Source organism: Rhipicephalus sanguineus, chromosome 10 (assembly GCF_013339695.2).
Source record: "Rhipicephalus sanguineus isolate Rsan-2018 chromosome 10, BIME_Rsan_1.4, whole genome shotgun sequence".
Taxonomy (NCBI): domain Eukaryota; kingdom Metazoa; phylum Arthropoda; class Arachnida; order Ixodida; family Ixodidae; genus Rhipicephalus; species Rhipicephalus sanguineus.
The window spans coordinates 69,269,871-69,284,763 of NC_051185.1; the positions used below are offsets into that span (position 1 = coordinate 69,269,871).

General features: G+C 48.4%; 1 protein-coding gene across 1 annotated transcript; it reads left to right on the forward strand.

Annotated features, from left to right (window-relative positions):
- Positions 1-6,307: 6,307 nt before the first annotated feature.
- On the forward strand, positions 6,308-7,708 carry LOC119406478 (chitinase-3-like protein 1). The gene has a single exon (XM_037673225.1). It carries the CDS (start codon positions 6,308-6,310, stop codon positions 7,706-7,708), a length of 1,401 nt encoding a protein of 466 aa, XP_037529153.1.
- The last annotated feature ends 7,185 nt before the right edge of the window (positions 7,709-14,893 follow it).

A 14,893-nucleotide genomic window follows, 5' to 3' on the forward strand; every position in this document is an offset into this window, starting at 1 on the left:
ATACAATGCATGACCTGTCATTTATGTCCATCACGCACTCGTGGCATGCCATACACTTTTTTGGTATATATCCAGTTAACACAACGGCCGGAAGCGCACCATGACAGTGTCATGTAACTCATACCGTACATGGCATGCATATAACGATTCGCATGTTATGACCTGTCAGTTGTGTTCGTCATACAGTCACATCGAGCAATACCAATCTTGGTGTATATCAAACGAGCGAAATGGCCGCGAGTGCACCATGAGTATGGCATGTAAACCATGCCATACATGACATGCATGTCATGGTTTTCATGTTTCCACCGGGCACTTATGTTCACCATACAGTAACATCGCGCAATACGAATTTTGGTGTTCATTAAGCGAGCGAAAAGGCCGCGAGTTCCCAGGAGCATGGCATGTAAATCATGCCATACATGACATGCATGTCATGGTTTTCATGTTACCATCTGTCACGTTCGTCATACAGTCGGGTCGCGCGATACCAATTTTGGTGTATATCAAGCGAGCGAAACGGCCGCGAGTGCACCATGAGCGTGGCATGTAAAGCATGCCGTAAATGGTAAGCATATCATTATTTTCAAGTTACCACCTGTCATTTATGTTTGTCATGTAGTGACGGCGCGCAACACCAATTTTGGTGTACATCAATCTTGCGAAACGGCCACGAGTGCGCCATGAGCGTGGCATGTAAAGCATGCCATGCATATCATGGTTTTCATGCTACCAACTGTTACTCATGTTCTTCATACAGTCACATCGCGCAATACCAATTTTAGGGGCGTAGCTCCTCTTAATCTAACCTTGTCCCATGTCAGGCGTAACCGCGGCAGTATCTCCCGAACAGTATAATAGATGGCGCTGTCCCATAGAGATGCATGCAAACTGCAGTTGGGTGACGATATACTAGATGGCGCTGTCCCATAGAGATAGAAAAATAAATAAATGAAAAAAATAATCAAAATAAATAAAAAAAATAAAAAATATAAAAAATAGAAAATAGACAAATAAAGAAAAAGAAGGAAAGACGGAAAAAGGAAAAATAATCAAAGCGACGTATCGCTTTGATTACTGCTGGGTGAAACCACTGAACATTTCACGTTGTACACATGTATGATTGCTTCAGGAAAAAAAATGCCCCCACCTCCCCGAAGGGAATCATGAGGAAATGCGAATGCATTTCTTGCGCCGAGAGAGGGCACCGTTGCCGTCAGACATTCGCCTTCACCGACTTCTGCCGTCGCCTTGAGAGACGCCCAGCCAGCGAACGGTCGAGAGTGAGCCGCGAGCGGACGGGAGAGTGGGGCGCCAGCGTTCTCGGCTCGGCGTTGGCGTTTCACAGCGGCGTCTCGAGCACACATTTCCGGATGTTCTTGAGAGGCGCCCAGCCAGCGAACGGTCGTGAGTGAGGCGCGAGCGGACGGGAGAGTGGGGCGCAGGGAGGAGAGAGAGCGAACGGCGAGAGAAGGAGCGGCGAAGCACTGCACCTACCCTCTCCTACACTCTCGCACCACATGCTCCGGTTGCTAGGGGCGAGGATAAGCGCGCGCACCTGCAACTGTTGCTATGGGAGAGGGCGCCGCGGACAACGCCGGATACGCCGGATGCCTCACATAGCCCGACTAAGAAATGCATTCGCATTTAATGATCAAAGCGGCGTATCGCTTTGATTACTGCTGGGCGAAACCACTGAACATTTCACGGTGTACACATGATTGATTCAGGAGCTTCGCCCAAGCTCTTCATCATTCACCCGTGGATAAGCTGTAATTTTTTTGGTGTATATCAATCTAGCGAAACGGCCGCGAGTGCGCCATGAGCATGGCATGTAAATCATGTCGTACATGTCATGCATATATCATGATTTTCGTGTCACCACCTTTCGTCGTACAGTCGCGTCCCGCAATACCAATTTTGGTGTATATCAAGCTAGCGAAACGGCCGCGAATGCACCATGAGCGTGGCATCTAAATCATGACATCCATGTCATGATTTTCATGTTACCAACTGGTATTCATGTTCTTCATACAGTCACATCGCGCAATACCAATTTTGGTGTATATCAAGCGAGCGAAACGGCCGCGAGTGCACCATGAGCGTGGCATGTAAATCATGCCGTAAATGGTATGCATATCAGGCTTTTCAAGTTACCACCTGTCATTTGTGTTTGTCATACAGTCACGGCATGCAACACTAATTTCGGTGTATATCACTCTTGCGAAACGGCCACGAGTGCGCCATGAGTGTGGCATGTAAATCATGTCGTACATGTCATACAAGTCATGATTTTCATGTTACCTCCTCTCATTTACGTTCGTCGTACAGTCGCGTCACGCAGTACCAATTTTGGTGTATATCAATCTAGCGAAACGGCCGCGAATGCACTGTGAGCATGGCATGTAAATCATGACATGCATGTCATGGTTTTCATGTCACCAACTGGTATTCATGTGCTTCATACAGTCACATTGCGCAATGCCAATTTTGGTGTATATCAATCTAGCGAAACGGCCGCGAGTGCGCCATGAGTGTGGCATGTAAATCATGTCGTACATGTCATACAAGTCATGATTTTCATGTTACCTCCTCTCATTTACGTTCGTCGTACAGTCGCGTCACGCAGTACCAATTTTGGTGTATATCAATCTAGCGAAACGGCCGCGAATGCACTGTGAGCATGGCATGTAAATCATGACATGCATGTCATGGTTTTCATGTCACCAACTGGTATTCATGTGCTTCATACAGTCACATTGCGCAATGCCAATTTTGGTGTATATCAATCTAGCGAAACGGCCGCGAGTGCGCCATGAGTGTGGCATGTAAATCATGTCGTACATGTCATACAAGTCATGATTTTCATGTTACCTCCTCTCATTTACGTTCGTCGTACAGTCGCGTCACGCAGTACCAATTTTGGTGTATATCAATCTAGCGAAACGGCCGCGAATGCACTGTGAGCATGGCATGTAAATCATGACATGCATGTCATGGTTTTCATGTCACCAACTGGTATTCATGTGCTTCATACAGTCACATTGCGCAATGCCAATTTTGGTGTATATCAATCTAGCGAAACGGCCGCGAGTGCGCCATGAGGGTGTCATGTAAATCATGTCGTTCATGACATGCATGTCATGGCTTTCATGTTACCACTTGTCAGTTATGTTCGTCATACAGAAATGTCTCGTCATACCAGTTTTCTTATATATCCATTCATTTAAATGGCCGCTAGCGCCCCGAGACCATGTCACGTAAATCGTGCTGCACATGACATGCGTGTCATGATTTGCACGTTAGAACCTGACATGTTCTTCATGAACTCTTGTCACGACATGCCAATTTTGGTATGTATGAAATTAACGGAACGGCCGCAACAGCCCCAAGGCCGTGGAATGTAAATTATGCTGTTCATGACATGCGTGTCATGATTTTCATGTTATGACCTGTCATTTATGTTCGTAATACGGTCAAGCTATGCCATACCGATTTTGGTACACATCCGATTAACGAAACGGCCAGGAGAGCACAAAGTCGTAGGCGGCTAGATAGATAAGTTTATTTACCTGTGTCATGATGATCCCGCTATCGGCAGCAACAGGGGCGTAGCCAGAAATTTTTTTCGGGGGGGGGGGGGGGGTTCAACCATACTTTATGTATGTTTGTGCGCGCGTTTGTATGTGTGCGTGTATATATACGCAAGCAAAACTGAAAAATTTCGGGGGGGGGGGGGTTTGAACCCCCCCAACCCCCCCCCCCCCCTTGGCTACGCCCCTGGGCAGCAACTTTCTTCATTCGCGGCTCGCTTACCCAGCCGCTTGTCACGAAGTTGTGGCCGCCAACGGCCACAACTTCTTTTGAGCTGCTGCCGCGTAACAAAACACGTCCGCAAGGCCACAAATTCACGAATGTCCGAGGCATCGACGAGTGGTCACAAGTTCACAGTCGGCTGCCTGCAGCGTGAACGGGTCCACTCCGGATAGTTGGATTTTCTCGCTGTATCACTCGCTGTGTTTAAGGGAGAGCGTGGATGCGTACATTCTGGTCTTCGCTGACTTCGTAGTTAATGCTCGGTGCTCCTCACAATAAGAACATGCGCGATCGCGCCGGCACGTCTGTTTGTTTACTCAGAGCTGCCGCACGCGCGCGCTTCCCGGCTTGGGGCTTGGTTGACTATGACTTCAAAATGGCGGACTACCCACAATGCACAGCGCCTCCGCCGCTTGTGAAAGCTCCCTATACTTGCATGTTGAATGTAATAAATTTTAGTTGAAATCTGGCGTTGAAGTCTAGATAACCACTGGTCAATAAATGTGACTGGATTCCAAGAGAAGGCAAACGCGCGAGAGGGAGATGGAAAGTCAGATGGGCTGATGAGATTAAGAAGTTTGCGGGCATAACGTGACCGCAGCAAGCACAGGAGCGGGTTGATTGGCGGAACATGAGAGAGGCCTTTGCCCTGCAGTGGGCGCAGTGAGGCCGATGATGATGATGATGAAGTCTAGCGTGGTCTCGTGTTCCTTTTTCACGTCCCCGTCGCCTTTAAGCCAGTGCTCATGTACTATTGTGCACGAAAAAATCACACCATCTCCCGCTAAAGGGGACCATGAGGCGATGCGCAGCAGCGTTTCGGCATGTCGAGCCCGCGTTTCAGAGGGGGGGAGTGGAGAGGGAAAGTCGAGAGGGAGAGTGGAGAGGGGAAATGGGGAGAGGAGGTGCGGTGAGAGGGTTTGCGCATGCGCAGTAAGGGTGGTCACGCCGCACACCACCACCACCGGATTGAACTCCGCCATAAGATGCTTCGCATCTAAAATAGTAACCACTAAATATTCCATTATAATACGCAGCGCAGATTTCCAGCACCTTAGACTTCCTTGGCGCAGTACATGGTGCTGCAGAAAGCAATCTGAAGTTTCAATAACTAAATTGCGTTGCAGAATACCGCCCCCAAATTTTTATCCTCACGTACAGCGCACACTGCTTGCGCTTATTCTGCGTACGTACGCGTGCAAAATAAATATTGTTCAGTTTACTTTAGCTGTTCTCTCCATTACGTTGTTTTCCGTGAAGTTCTGACTTTATAGAACACTTTTCCTACAAAACCGTTAAATTATAATCATACATGAAATGCAGCTGCATGGAATTCCTTACCCCATATGGACGGTACGGAATACTTATGCAATGGAACGCGTATATAGGAAACATGCTGTACGGAAGGCGGACACATATATCCCGTATCATGCGGACTCCGTAATACCATAATTCAATATCTCCTGAAACCGCATGTATGAAATCGTATTTGGGACGGAAGCCATATGTACGGAACCTGTATTATGCGGACTACGTAATACCATAACTCTATATGTACGGGTCCATATCCTATGTACATACGAAAATTTTCGCTATGGATGTTTTGTTTCGCTTATAGTGTAGTACACTATAGTTTCGCTCTTTCTCCTCAATATTATGATTGCAATCAACCAGAAAGCATAGAACACTTCTGTAGAGAATGCCGTAGGTATAAAGATCAAAGGGGAAAATTTTTGGAAACCCTTCTTCGGAAACTAGGCTGGAGGTCAATGTTACCGCGTTACTCTCCATAAAGGCGTCGACACTGGGTTACTGCAACAAAGATATCTGTGATGACATATTTCATTTTGTGAGCGAATCACGGAGACTACTTGGATAGCATTGTACGAGTTAGTGTCAAATCAAATCAAATAAAGTTTATTCATCTTTCGAAGAAAGGAAAGATAGGAGCTGTCACAAAAAGCTACTACAGTGAGTAGCTTGACGAGGTGACAGCCCCTCCTTGATAGGACAGCAGAGTACAGTGCATATTTTAATGTACTCCTTAATTCGTAACGAACTAATAAAATAGATTAGACTCTTATCATCACTCTTCATAGATGAAACATCATCACTACTCTAATATCCTCAATTCTTTACAAAGTTTCTGTTTTAGTTTTCTTTTTTCCCCTTCTACTGCCACCCAACAAGAAGCCTATCCCCTGTAGTGGGTGGATCCATCCCTCCAGGATCGAAAAAAAACCTCCTCGTGTCGCGAGCCGCGAGGAGCCGGTGCAGCGCGTTACCCGGAACAGGATCGCCATTTGCCATTTAATGCCCAGACCTCCAGACAGTCGCTCGATTTAATCCTCCGACAATCGCGCCTCGGCCACCAGGCAAGGCAAAGCCACCACCTCCGCTCTCTCAAGGGTTAGCACTCGAGCAGCACCCTCGAGCTTCACCACCTAGCTGCCGCCGTTGAACCGGGCTCATTCTCCTAGAGATATTAGCCATGGGAGATTACGGCGCCGATGCCGCCACCACTCGTGAACAGCGCAACGCGTTGCGCAGGGTCGCTGAGGAAGAGTCGACATTGCGCTACCGGTTGCGCAACCAGAACTTCTGCCTCGTGGTCCTCCTGTTCGTAGGTGTGCTCACGGTGGCTTGCGCCTGCGGAGCCATCGTCTACGCCGTGGTCGAGCACTTCTGGACGCCTCTCAAGGACGTCGACGAGACGCCCGGCTCAGGCGCCCCGTCGGCCGGAGGCAGCAGCTTGGTGCTCGGGTCCCACGCCGCCGAAGTCGACATGCAGCGGCTGCCGGGCGCCGAGCAACCGAGCCGCGGCGCCATCTTCTGCTTCGTCAACCACAGCGTCTCGTCGGGGTCTCCGCACCGGTTCGACGTGGACAACGTGACAGCTGCCCTCTGCGACGCGCTCGTCTTCGTCTCCATCAACCTGGTGCCTCAGGCGAGCGGGCTTAGCTTCAGGCGGCCGACTCGCGATGCCGAAGTGCTCCAGGGCCTGGTCTCCCTCGCAGGCACATCTGCAGCGTGGGCTTGCGTTGGCGGCGAGCCCTCGGACAGCGCCGACTTCCAGTGGTTGGTGAGCGACCGCAAGATGAGGCTCGCCTTCTTCCACAACGCCGTGGCCTGGTCGCGCCGCATGGGCGTCGCCGGCCTGCTGCTCTACTGGAAGTACCCTCCCCGCCAGAGCCGCTCCAGCTACAACACCTTCATCAACACCATGCGCGCCGTGTTCGAGAGGGACTCACTGCGCCTGAGCGTGGTTCTGCCGTGGGCCATGACCGCGCGGCGGGACGGCTACGCCGTCCGTTCGCTGTACAGCCACCTGGAGTTCGTCGTGGTCGACACGCACCGGACGGTGGACCCGCGCTCGTTCCCGGTGACCACGTGCCAGACTCCCATGCGCGCGGCTTTTAGGGCGCAGAACCACGGACAGGTCGGCCTGTCCTCGGTGCTCGACGACCTCTCGATGGACGCCGAGCACTTCCTCGTCAAGACGGTGATGAGCGTCTCGCTCTCAGCCGTCACCTTCACCCTCAGAAGGCCCTGGGTCAGGCGCTTGGCACCCGGAATGAGCGCAGCGGGTCCCGGCCGCCCTTTTGGCCGCACCAACCAGTCGGGCCTGGCCAGCTACTACGATGTGGCGAAGGCCCTCTCGGGCAATGCGTCCTGGAGGCGGGAAACGCACGCGTTCTCGCGCTGCTCGCTGGCTCGCCTGGGAGACCAGTGGATCGGCGTCGAGGATCAGGGCAGCCTGCACGCCAAGAAGTCCATGGTCCGCAGGACGGCGGGTCTGGCCGTCTGGGACCTCCCGATGGACGACTTCGCCGGCGAGCTGGGCCCCTCATGGCCTCTCCTCCGCGCGGCCCACGACCTGGTGCACGGCTGAGGAGCGAAAGCGTCGGCTCGACGCCGTTGATGGTTGTTTACTTGAAGGCCTGCCAGCCCGACGCACCTTCGGGTCCATGTGCAGCGTCGCAACACACTTCTCGTTTAAATTTTACCTTACGTTTTCTTATGAGTGAATTAGAATAAATTATATTCTTTTTTTCTAGATTGCGAAAACGGGCTGTGTGGTGTCCGCTCTCATTCCATCTGTCGGGCTTCTAGCCACATGACATGTAACCAAGCAATCTGGAAGCCTGTTCCCGTTATCGGTCATGCTACCGTTTTAGAGCGCAGCTCTTAGGCGCCAGTTCCCGCGTTGAGCGCCGTCGCCATCGCTGTCGGTGGCGTAACCGATAGACAAACATCCTTCATCGTCATCAGCCACATGCAGCATCAACAAAGTGCGCATACCTTACATATGTGTAGCGGGTAACTCTCTTATCCGCAGAAAAACGAATAATGGCGTAGTGGGCGCTGTCCTACTTCACAAAAATTATGATTTATGACGCAGTCGATACCTTGCGGAAAACCAAACTTCAAACACAGTTGTCCTTGCCCCAGCACGAAGCTGCGCTTAGAATTCGCATTTGGCAGTGTCGTAACTGTCGGTGAATTCTTTTTATTTATTTAAATATAAAAATAAACACGAAAACCTATCCTATGAACTAGACAGTAGTATTGAAGAAACAAAGAAAACTATATAGAATAATAAAAGAATGAGAAAAGGAAAAAATAACTAGAAGCGCTATGTACATATACAATATGTGGCGTATCAAAATTAGCAGTCTAAGGGCAGGGTCCAATACATAAAGGGTTCTCGCATAGAGTACCACGGATAGAGTCCGTACAGATAGTTTTCTATGCACTTATATATGCCATGACTATGAGGTATGTCATTAATAACACAGTACTATGAAAGGAAGCAATGATGACAATTATAAACAGTTCATTAAATTTGTGTCTATTCAAAAAATCTCGAGGAACACTCACTGCGCGTCTTTCATCGTCGGGATGTGGCCGTGGTCCAAGCACTTTGCTAATTGAGAGTGGTCGTTTATCAAGTCTATTCAGCCGATCACTCAGTAGAACACGCTGTTCTTGATATTGCGCGCATTCTATAATGAGAAGCTCCACTGATGCATCGGGATTATTACAGTGGTCGCAGTGTGGGGACGTTCTTCTTTTGATGCGGCACAAGAAGTGAGGTGCGTATGCAACGTCTAATCATAGACGAAGCAGGAGTGTGTGGAAGGTATTTTGATCTTTTGATTCAGTGTAGATCGTAGAGTCGGATCTATTTGGTGCAAAAGTGAATACTTTTATGATCATCAAACCAGGTGTCCTTGCACAATTTGTGGCGCAGGCCGGCAAGAACGTTCTTGCATTCTGAGTAGTAAACGGTCAGTCGGGTCAAGGTACTTTTTTTGTGCGCTGCAGTAGATAATTTGTCTGCAGTCTCGTTTCCTAACACTCCTACGCGGCTCGGTATAGCCATTGAAAACAGATCTCGTGACCCGCCAGAGAAGCGATGGTCATTGTTTTCAGCATTTCATATATGATGCTATCGTCTGTATGAAAATGAAATTACCTTATCATTCGCAGTGCTCCTTTGGAATCAGAATATATTATCCAGTGGTTACTGCTCAATTTCAGCAGTAAGTATTGAGGCTTGTAATATTGCAACAAGCTCTGCTACTCTAGAGCTTGCTCGAGAAATCCTTTCGAGAAAGTCGGAAACCTCTTTCTATTTTACATGCAGGTATGTGAAAAGCCGCAGCCGAGCTTCCATCAGTTGTCGATCCGTCCATGAATACATATGTGTAACCAGGGGCGTAGCCAGAAATTTTTTTCGGGGGGGGGGGGGGGGGTTCAACCATACTTTATGTACGTTCGTGCGTGCGTTTGTATGTGTGCGTGCATATATACGCAAGCAAAACCGAAAAATTTCGGGGGGGGGGTGGTTTGAACCCCCCGAACCCCCCCCCCCCCCCCTTGGCTACGCCCCTGTGTGTAACGGTCATGATAACTGTGCATTTGCTATAGCCGCGGTGAGAAACTTTGCTTCAAGGTAGTGTATCGCAGATATTATTTTTTTCTATTCCTCTGATGTCCAATGTCACTGCAGGCGATACGAGCTGCCATGGGGGAAAGTTGATGTCAGGACGCAAGAAATGTTGTTCTTGTTGAAGTGCCTAACGTTGGACTTGTGGAAGTCAACGACATTTGCAAGCGCACGGCTGCATACCTTGGACCCTGATCTTGAACTACGCATCCCGTCGAGCTTATCAGGAAGTGACTCTACCCTGCTGGTCCGTCTATGGCTGGGAGTGGCCTTCTCAAATGCCTATTCGTTTATTATTGGAATGGCTGGCAGCCCGTCGTGTGAAGTCTGCGGGTGCAGCGAAACAGTCGCCCACCATCTCTGTGAGTGCACCCGCTTCAACTCCTGAAAGAGCGGCCCGCTCAGCCGCACCTCCCTCTCACGGAGAACAAAAACCTAGGGCCCTGGCCTACCCGGTCTTCAACACCAGCCGCTCTGAAGGCGTTGCTGCAGTTTCTACAAGAAACCGGACTCAATGTCAAAACTGTGACTGTTGGCAGAAAATGTTGCTGTGGAGTACTTGGGCTACGGTCATGACCTTTTTTTTTTTTTTGTCATGTGCGGTCGTCACAAACTCTTCATCTTCTTTTTCGTTCTTTTACATCCCCTTTCCCCTTCCCACGTACATTGTAGTAAACCGGACGCTTCCTCTGGTTAACCTCCCTGTCTTTCCTTTCTCCCTCTTCTCTCTCTCTTGAAGCGTCGCTTCATAAGCTGGCAAGGTGTCATCAATTCGCCCGTTTCTTTGAATAACTTTTCTCGAAGCGGATGGGCCTGATGTCTTTGCGATAAGCCGAGGAAACGGCTGCAGACTTCTTGGAGACGGACAACTTCAATGGGTGGTTCTTGTGCTACCCTGGGTCATATAAATATATGAAAGGGGGCATGACAGTCTATAGCGTTTGAATAGGCGCATGTCGTTAGGACAATCAATGTCCTCGACTTGCCGTAAGGCGCTAGAACGATGGGAAGGCTAATGGCAAGTGGCTATTCTGCAATGCGGAACGACTTGTTCATCACTGTTGCGTATAATAGCGGTGGATAGGAATGAATTGAGTTACCCAGCAGTTGGAAATGCGCCTCGAACTTAAATCGCCCTTCGTGCGAAGCTGGCGACTTCTAGTACAGCAATTATGTCTAGTGTTGCACTCAAGAGAACGCATTAATTGGAGTGGCATTGTTAAAGTACATCACGCATTTTCAAAGATATGTGCAAACCAGGTACAACCTGGTTAACCTCTCTGCCTTTCCTTCGCTTTCATCTCTCTCTGCCTTGAAAGTAAGTTCTTGCTGCCGGACCACTGTTGCAAGCGTCGAATGAGCGAGTGCAACGCGCCATAAGCAGCCATAAGCGCATTGCAGAAAAGACTACATAAAGATATTTGCAGTGAGATGGCTGTACTACGCGCCTAAAAAAAGGAGAGTGAGAGAAAATCTTGTATTGTAAAAGTATTGTTTTCGTGTGCAAAGGAAGGAGATATTCGCGGTGTAAAAGACTCTCAACCAGACGCGTCTTTTAACAACACAAATTCAAACTTTCACCTGAGCTTGAATGGCAGGAAGTGCACTGGTTTGGTACTCTCAAGCTACGTCACATATTTATTAAACCAGTCAATGTCCTCCCATTAAAATTCTTGAAAGCTTGCGCTTGCATCTGCCTTTTCCTATAGTACTCGTTTTCTAAGTGGTGCGCAAATAACCTTTTCCATGATGAAGGACGCGAGGCGCGAATTGATGGGATGCGAGGGGCGGTTGCGAGGTAGAGGGGGTAATACCTGCACAGGCTTCGGGGGGAGACGACCCTCCCCCCCCCCCATTGGATCCGCCACTGGCGCGGCGTACCATTGTGCTGACTTTATATCGCATCCGCTATGACGTCAGCGCAGATGTCGAACAGGATGTAATAAAAATGTGATCGCAAATGTGACCTGTGATGGCAGAAAAAAGAACAATACAAGAGTGGGTGAGGGGGGTTCGAACTTCAGTTGCCTCGGCGAGCGTCTGTAGCGCGGAGTTATCAACTCGGAAGCACACCATCCACTTCTGAAGCCCTGTCTTTTTTGCGAACACAAGGTACCTACCTCTTTGATCTTTATTGCGTTTTGTTGCAAATTAGTTCTGCGAAATCGCGCAAGGTGGCGAAAGGGTTATGAAAGGGGTGGCGGCTAGGTGGCGTGAGCTGCCGACCGATCAAAAGGGCACAAAAGCCAGGACGGGAGTATTGCGGGCTAAAAGACGTACCGAGTCAAATACGATGGAATGTGGAAAGGAGGAAGAAACGGCTCAACACCTGATCCCTTTCTGTAAAGGGCTTCGCTCTATAGTCCAAGGCAATATTGGCCGAATTTTTCGAAGCATTAGGGTTTAGGTACAGTGAAGAGATTTTATTCGGGTAGGAATAACCAGTGACGTAAATCCAGAAAAATCTCAAGGGGGGACACACATATTGATGCCATGGCGGTCATCTCGTTTTTGATAAATATACGTTCGTTTTAATTATATAAAAATCAAAATTGTGTTGTTAGATAAATTAAGAAGAAAATGAGCATAGGTTCATTTTCTTCCTTGCCGCCGGCAGGGACCGGCGGCAAGTTGTCTTTTCGTCCACTTTACTTTCTTCACACTTCATCCTAATTACAACGAATAACGTCCGCTATATTTTCTTTGGCATTATTGTCTGTTGGTTCTCATTAATATTCTGTCTAACTAAGAACGAGCCCTTAAAAGTCAAATTCTTTCCTTCCTAGGTATTTGGTATGGTATGAACTTAATTCGGGTCCTGTAGATCAACCCTTAGGTTGACGCAGCCGGCTCCCACGACGGGACAGTAAGGTTTAACCTTACCGCCGTATCGTGGGCCTCCTGGACGGCCTGTACTTGATCTGAAAGAGCTCCACTGTGAAGGACGTTTTGCCACCAGTCTTTTCCCTTGTCACAGTCTGTAAAAGCCACGGGACACTATACGCTCTAGCATATTTCTAGCTGATACGTCATTCGGTTTAAACCATCAGCTGAAAATGCTAGCACTTTTCTTGAAGGGGTGTGCGAATAGTGACATTTCATCTCGAATCGAATAGTGCCGAATAGTGGCCAAAAATATCGAATATCGAATAGTACGTATATTTACACGAAACGTGTACCGCCAGTTACAGCAAGACAAAGGAAAAATCAGGGACGCTACGGCTTGGTGGCAGCTTTATTACGCGCTTGTTCGGAAGGGTATTTTTCTTCTGCCTTCATGGGCACGCACTGCGCAGGCTTGCTGATAGAAGAGACATCACTCCAGTTAGCAGGGGCACTCGTAACCTCCTAACGGCTAAAAGAGGTACGGTAGCTAATTTTCCCCCTATGGTCGCGGAATACGGCTTCAATTGTGCTTCATCATAGCTTCGTCTATGGTCGCGCAATTGTGCTTTATCTCCATGGGTACTCGGGGCCCAAAAATCTTCGCGCCGGAACGATGGGAGTTTTTGAACGAGTGGTGTGGTGCGGCGGAGTGACGACTGCACAGCGCGAAGAAATTTTAATATGTGAAACCAACCACGGAGGGTTTGGCGAGTCAAATTCGGGATGTTTTACGGCGCCTGTCGTCGCTTAAGAGGCGAAGTTGTGAAGAGCTTGACAGTTTTCTCATGTTTGTTTTACGTGTGGAAATTACATATTCACCTTTAAGATGAACATGCGCTTGCTTTTGTACCAGGATATCTGTGAAAGTTTTAACGAAAGGCCAACTGTTAGCGTTAGTTTTTGCCACCCCACCCTAGCAAAGTAGCACCATTGACATTTGTCGCGTTTTAGATATTCGTCCTGTCGAATTATTCGAAACTTCGAATACTAACTATTCGAAAGTTGAATCGAACTATTCGGTTAGGTATTATTCGATTCGAATTCGAAACTCGAATATTCGCACACCGCTACTTTTTTTTGTTATAACGCGTAAGGGAAATGTTGTTATTCAGCTTCAGCTCCAACCGTGTATTCAGATATCATCCCACGATTTACCCCTGGGATCGTTCTTCTAAAACGTGTTTACATTAAATAGTGTTTTTTTAATAACAATTATATTCGAGAAATCGCATTCGTACTTCAATGTCAGTGGCTTCTACCTAATCGTTTACGTAAATAAATAACAGTAGATGATCGGGGATTCTTTAATTGCGGTGCAAAGGCCTGCATAACAAATATCAGAAGCCACCCGTAGCATTTCAGAAAGCACGACACCTACAGTGCCTTTTGAAACCAAGAACAGTTTAGGCCTCTTGTACTTCGTTTCTACTCATTGGAAGGGTTTCAGATTTCAGAGTTGAGAGTGCGCTACGCTTAACTGTCAAGCAATTCAAATATGATATTTCAAAGGTAAATCTCAAGTGGGGACACCTGCAAGGGGTGTCCTCCCCAGCTTGCATACAAGGGGGTTGAGGACCCCCTGACCCCCTCTGATTTACGCCACTATAAATAACCAAGAGGAGGTTCTTTGAATGGTGGTTTTAATCAAGGCAGGAGTGAAGTTTACTAGTCCCGTGCTACATTGAGTTCGTACTTTCCAATGTGTTACGGCTAGGAGGGCGAGCCACCGCCCGATAAAGAGTACAGCCCCCCATCCATCCATCCAGCCATCCATCCAGCCATCCGGTTTGTAGCACGAAGTCACAAGGAAATATATACGGATTACTCAGAAAGGAAAGCTTCTTAGTTGAAGGGAAAAAATCAGCCAGTTCAACGCCGTAAAAACTGTCAGACAGCGAAGCCGTAGGCGTGCGAGTGTATATGATTGGTTAGCGAGATCACGTCATGTCGTAAATTCGCCGCTAGATTTGAAATACGCGCGCTTATACTCGATTGGGTAAACCAAGATCACGTGACCTGCAGGCTCTGGCGAAGGCGTTTTAGCGATCTCCTCGCGCCACTTGTAGCTGGGGCAGCCGGAATCTTCCAAGTGTGCGTTCCCTTTTATCTTCATGACCCTCTTACGTGCCCACGTTCCTTGCTTCAATTAAAGTAAGTCTCTAATTATTGTAATTAATGAAAGCGTGCATTGCTTTCCCGGTATTTTGTACGGAACGTCATCATCATTTTGTTTTATTT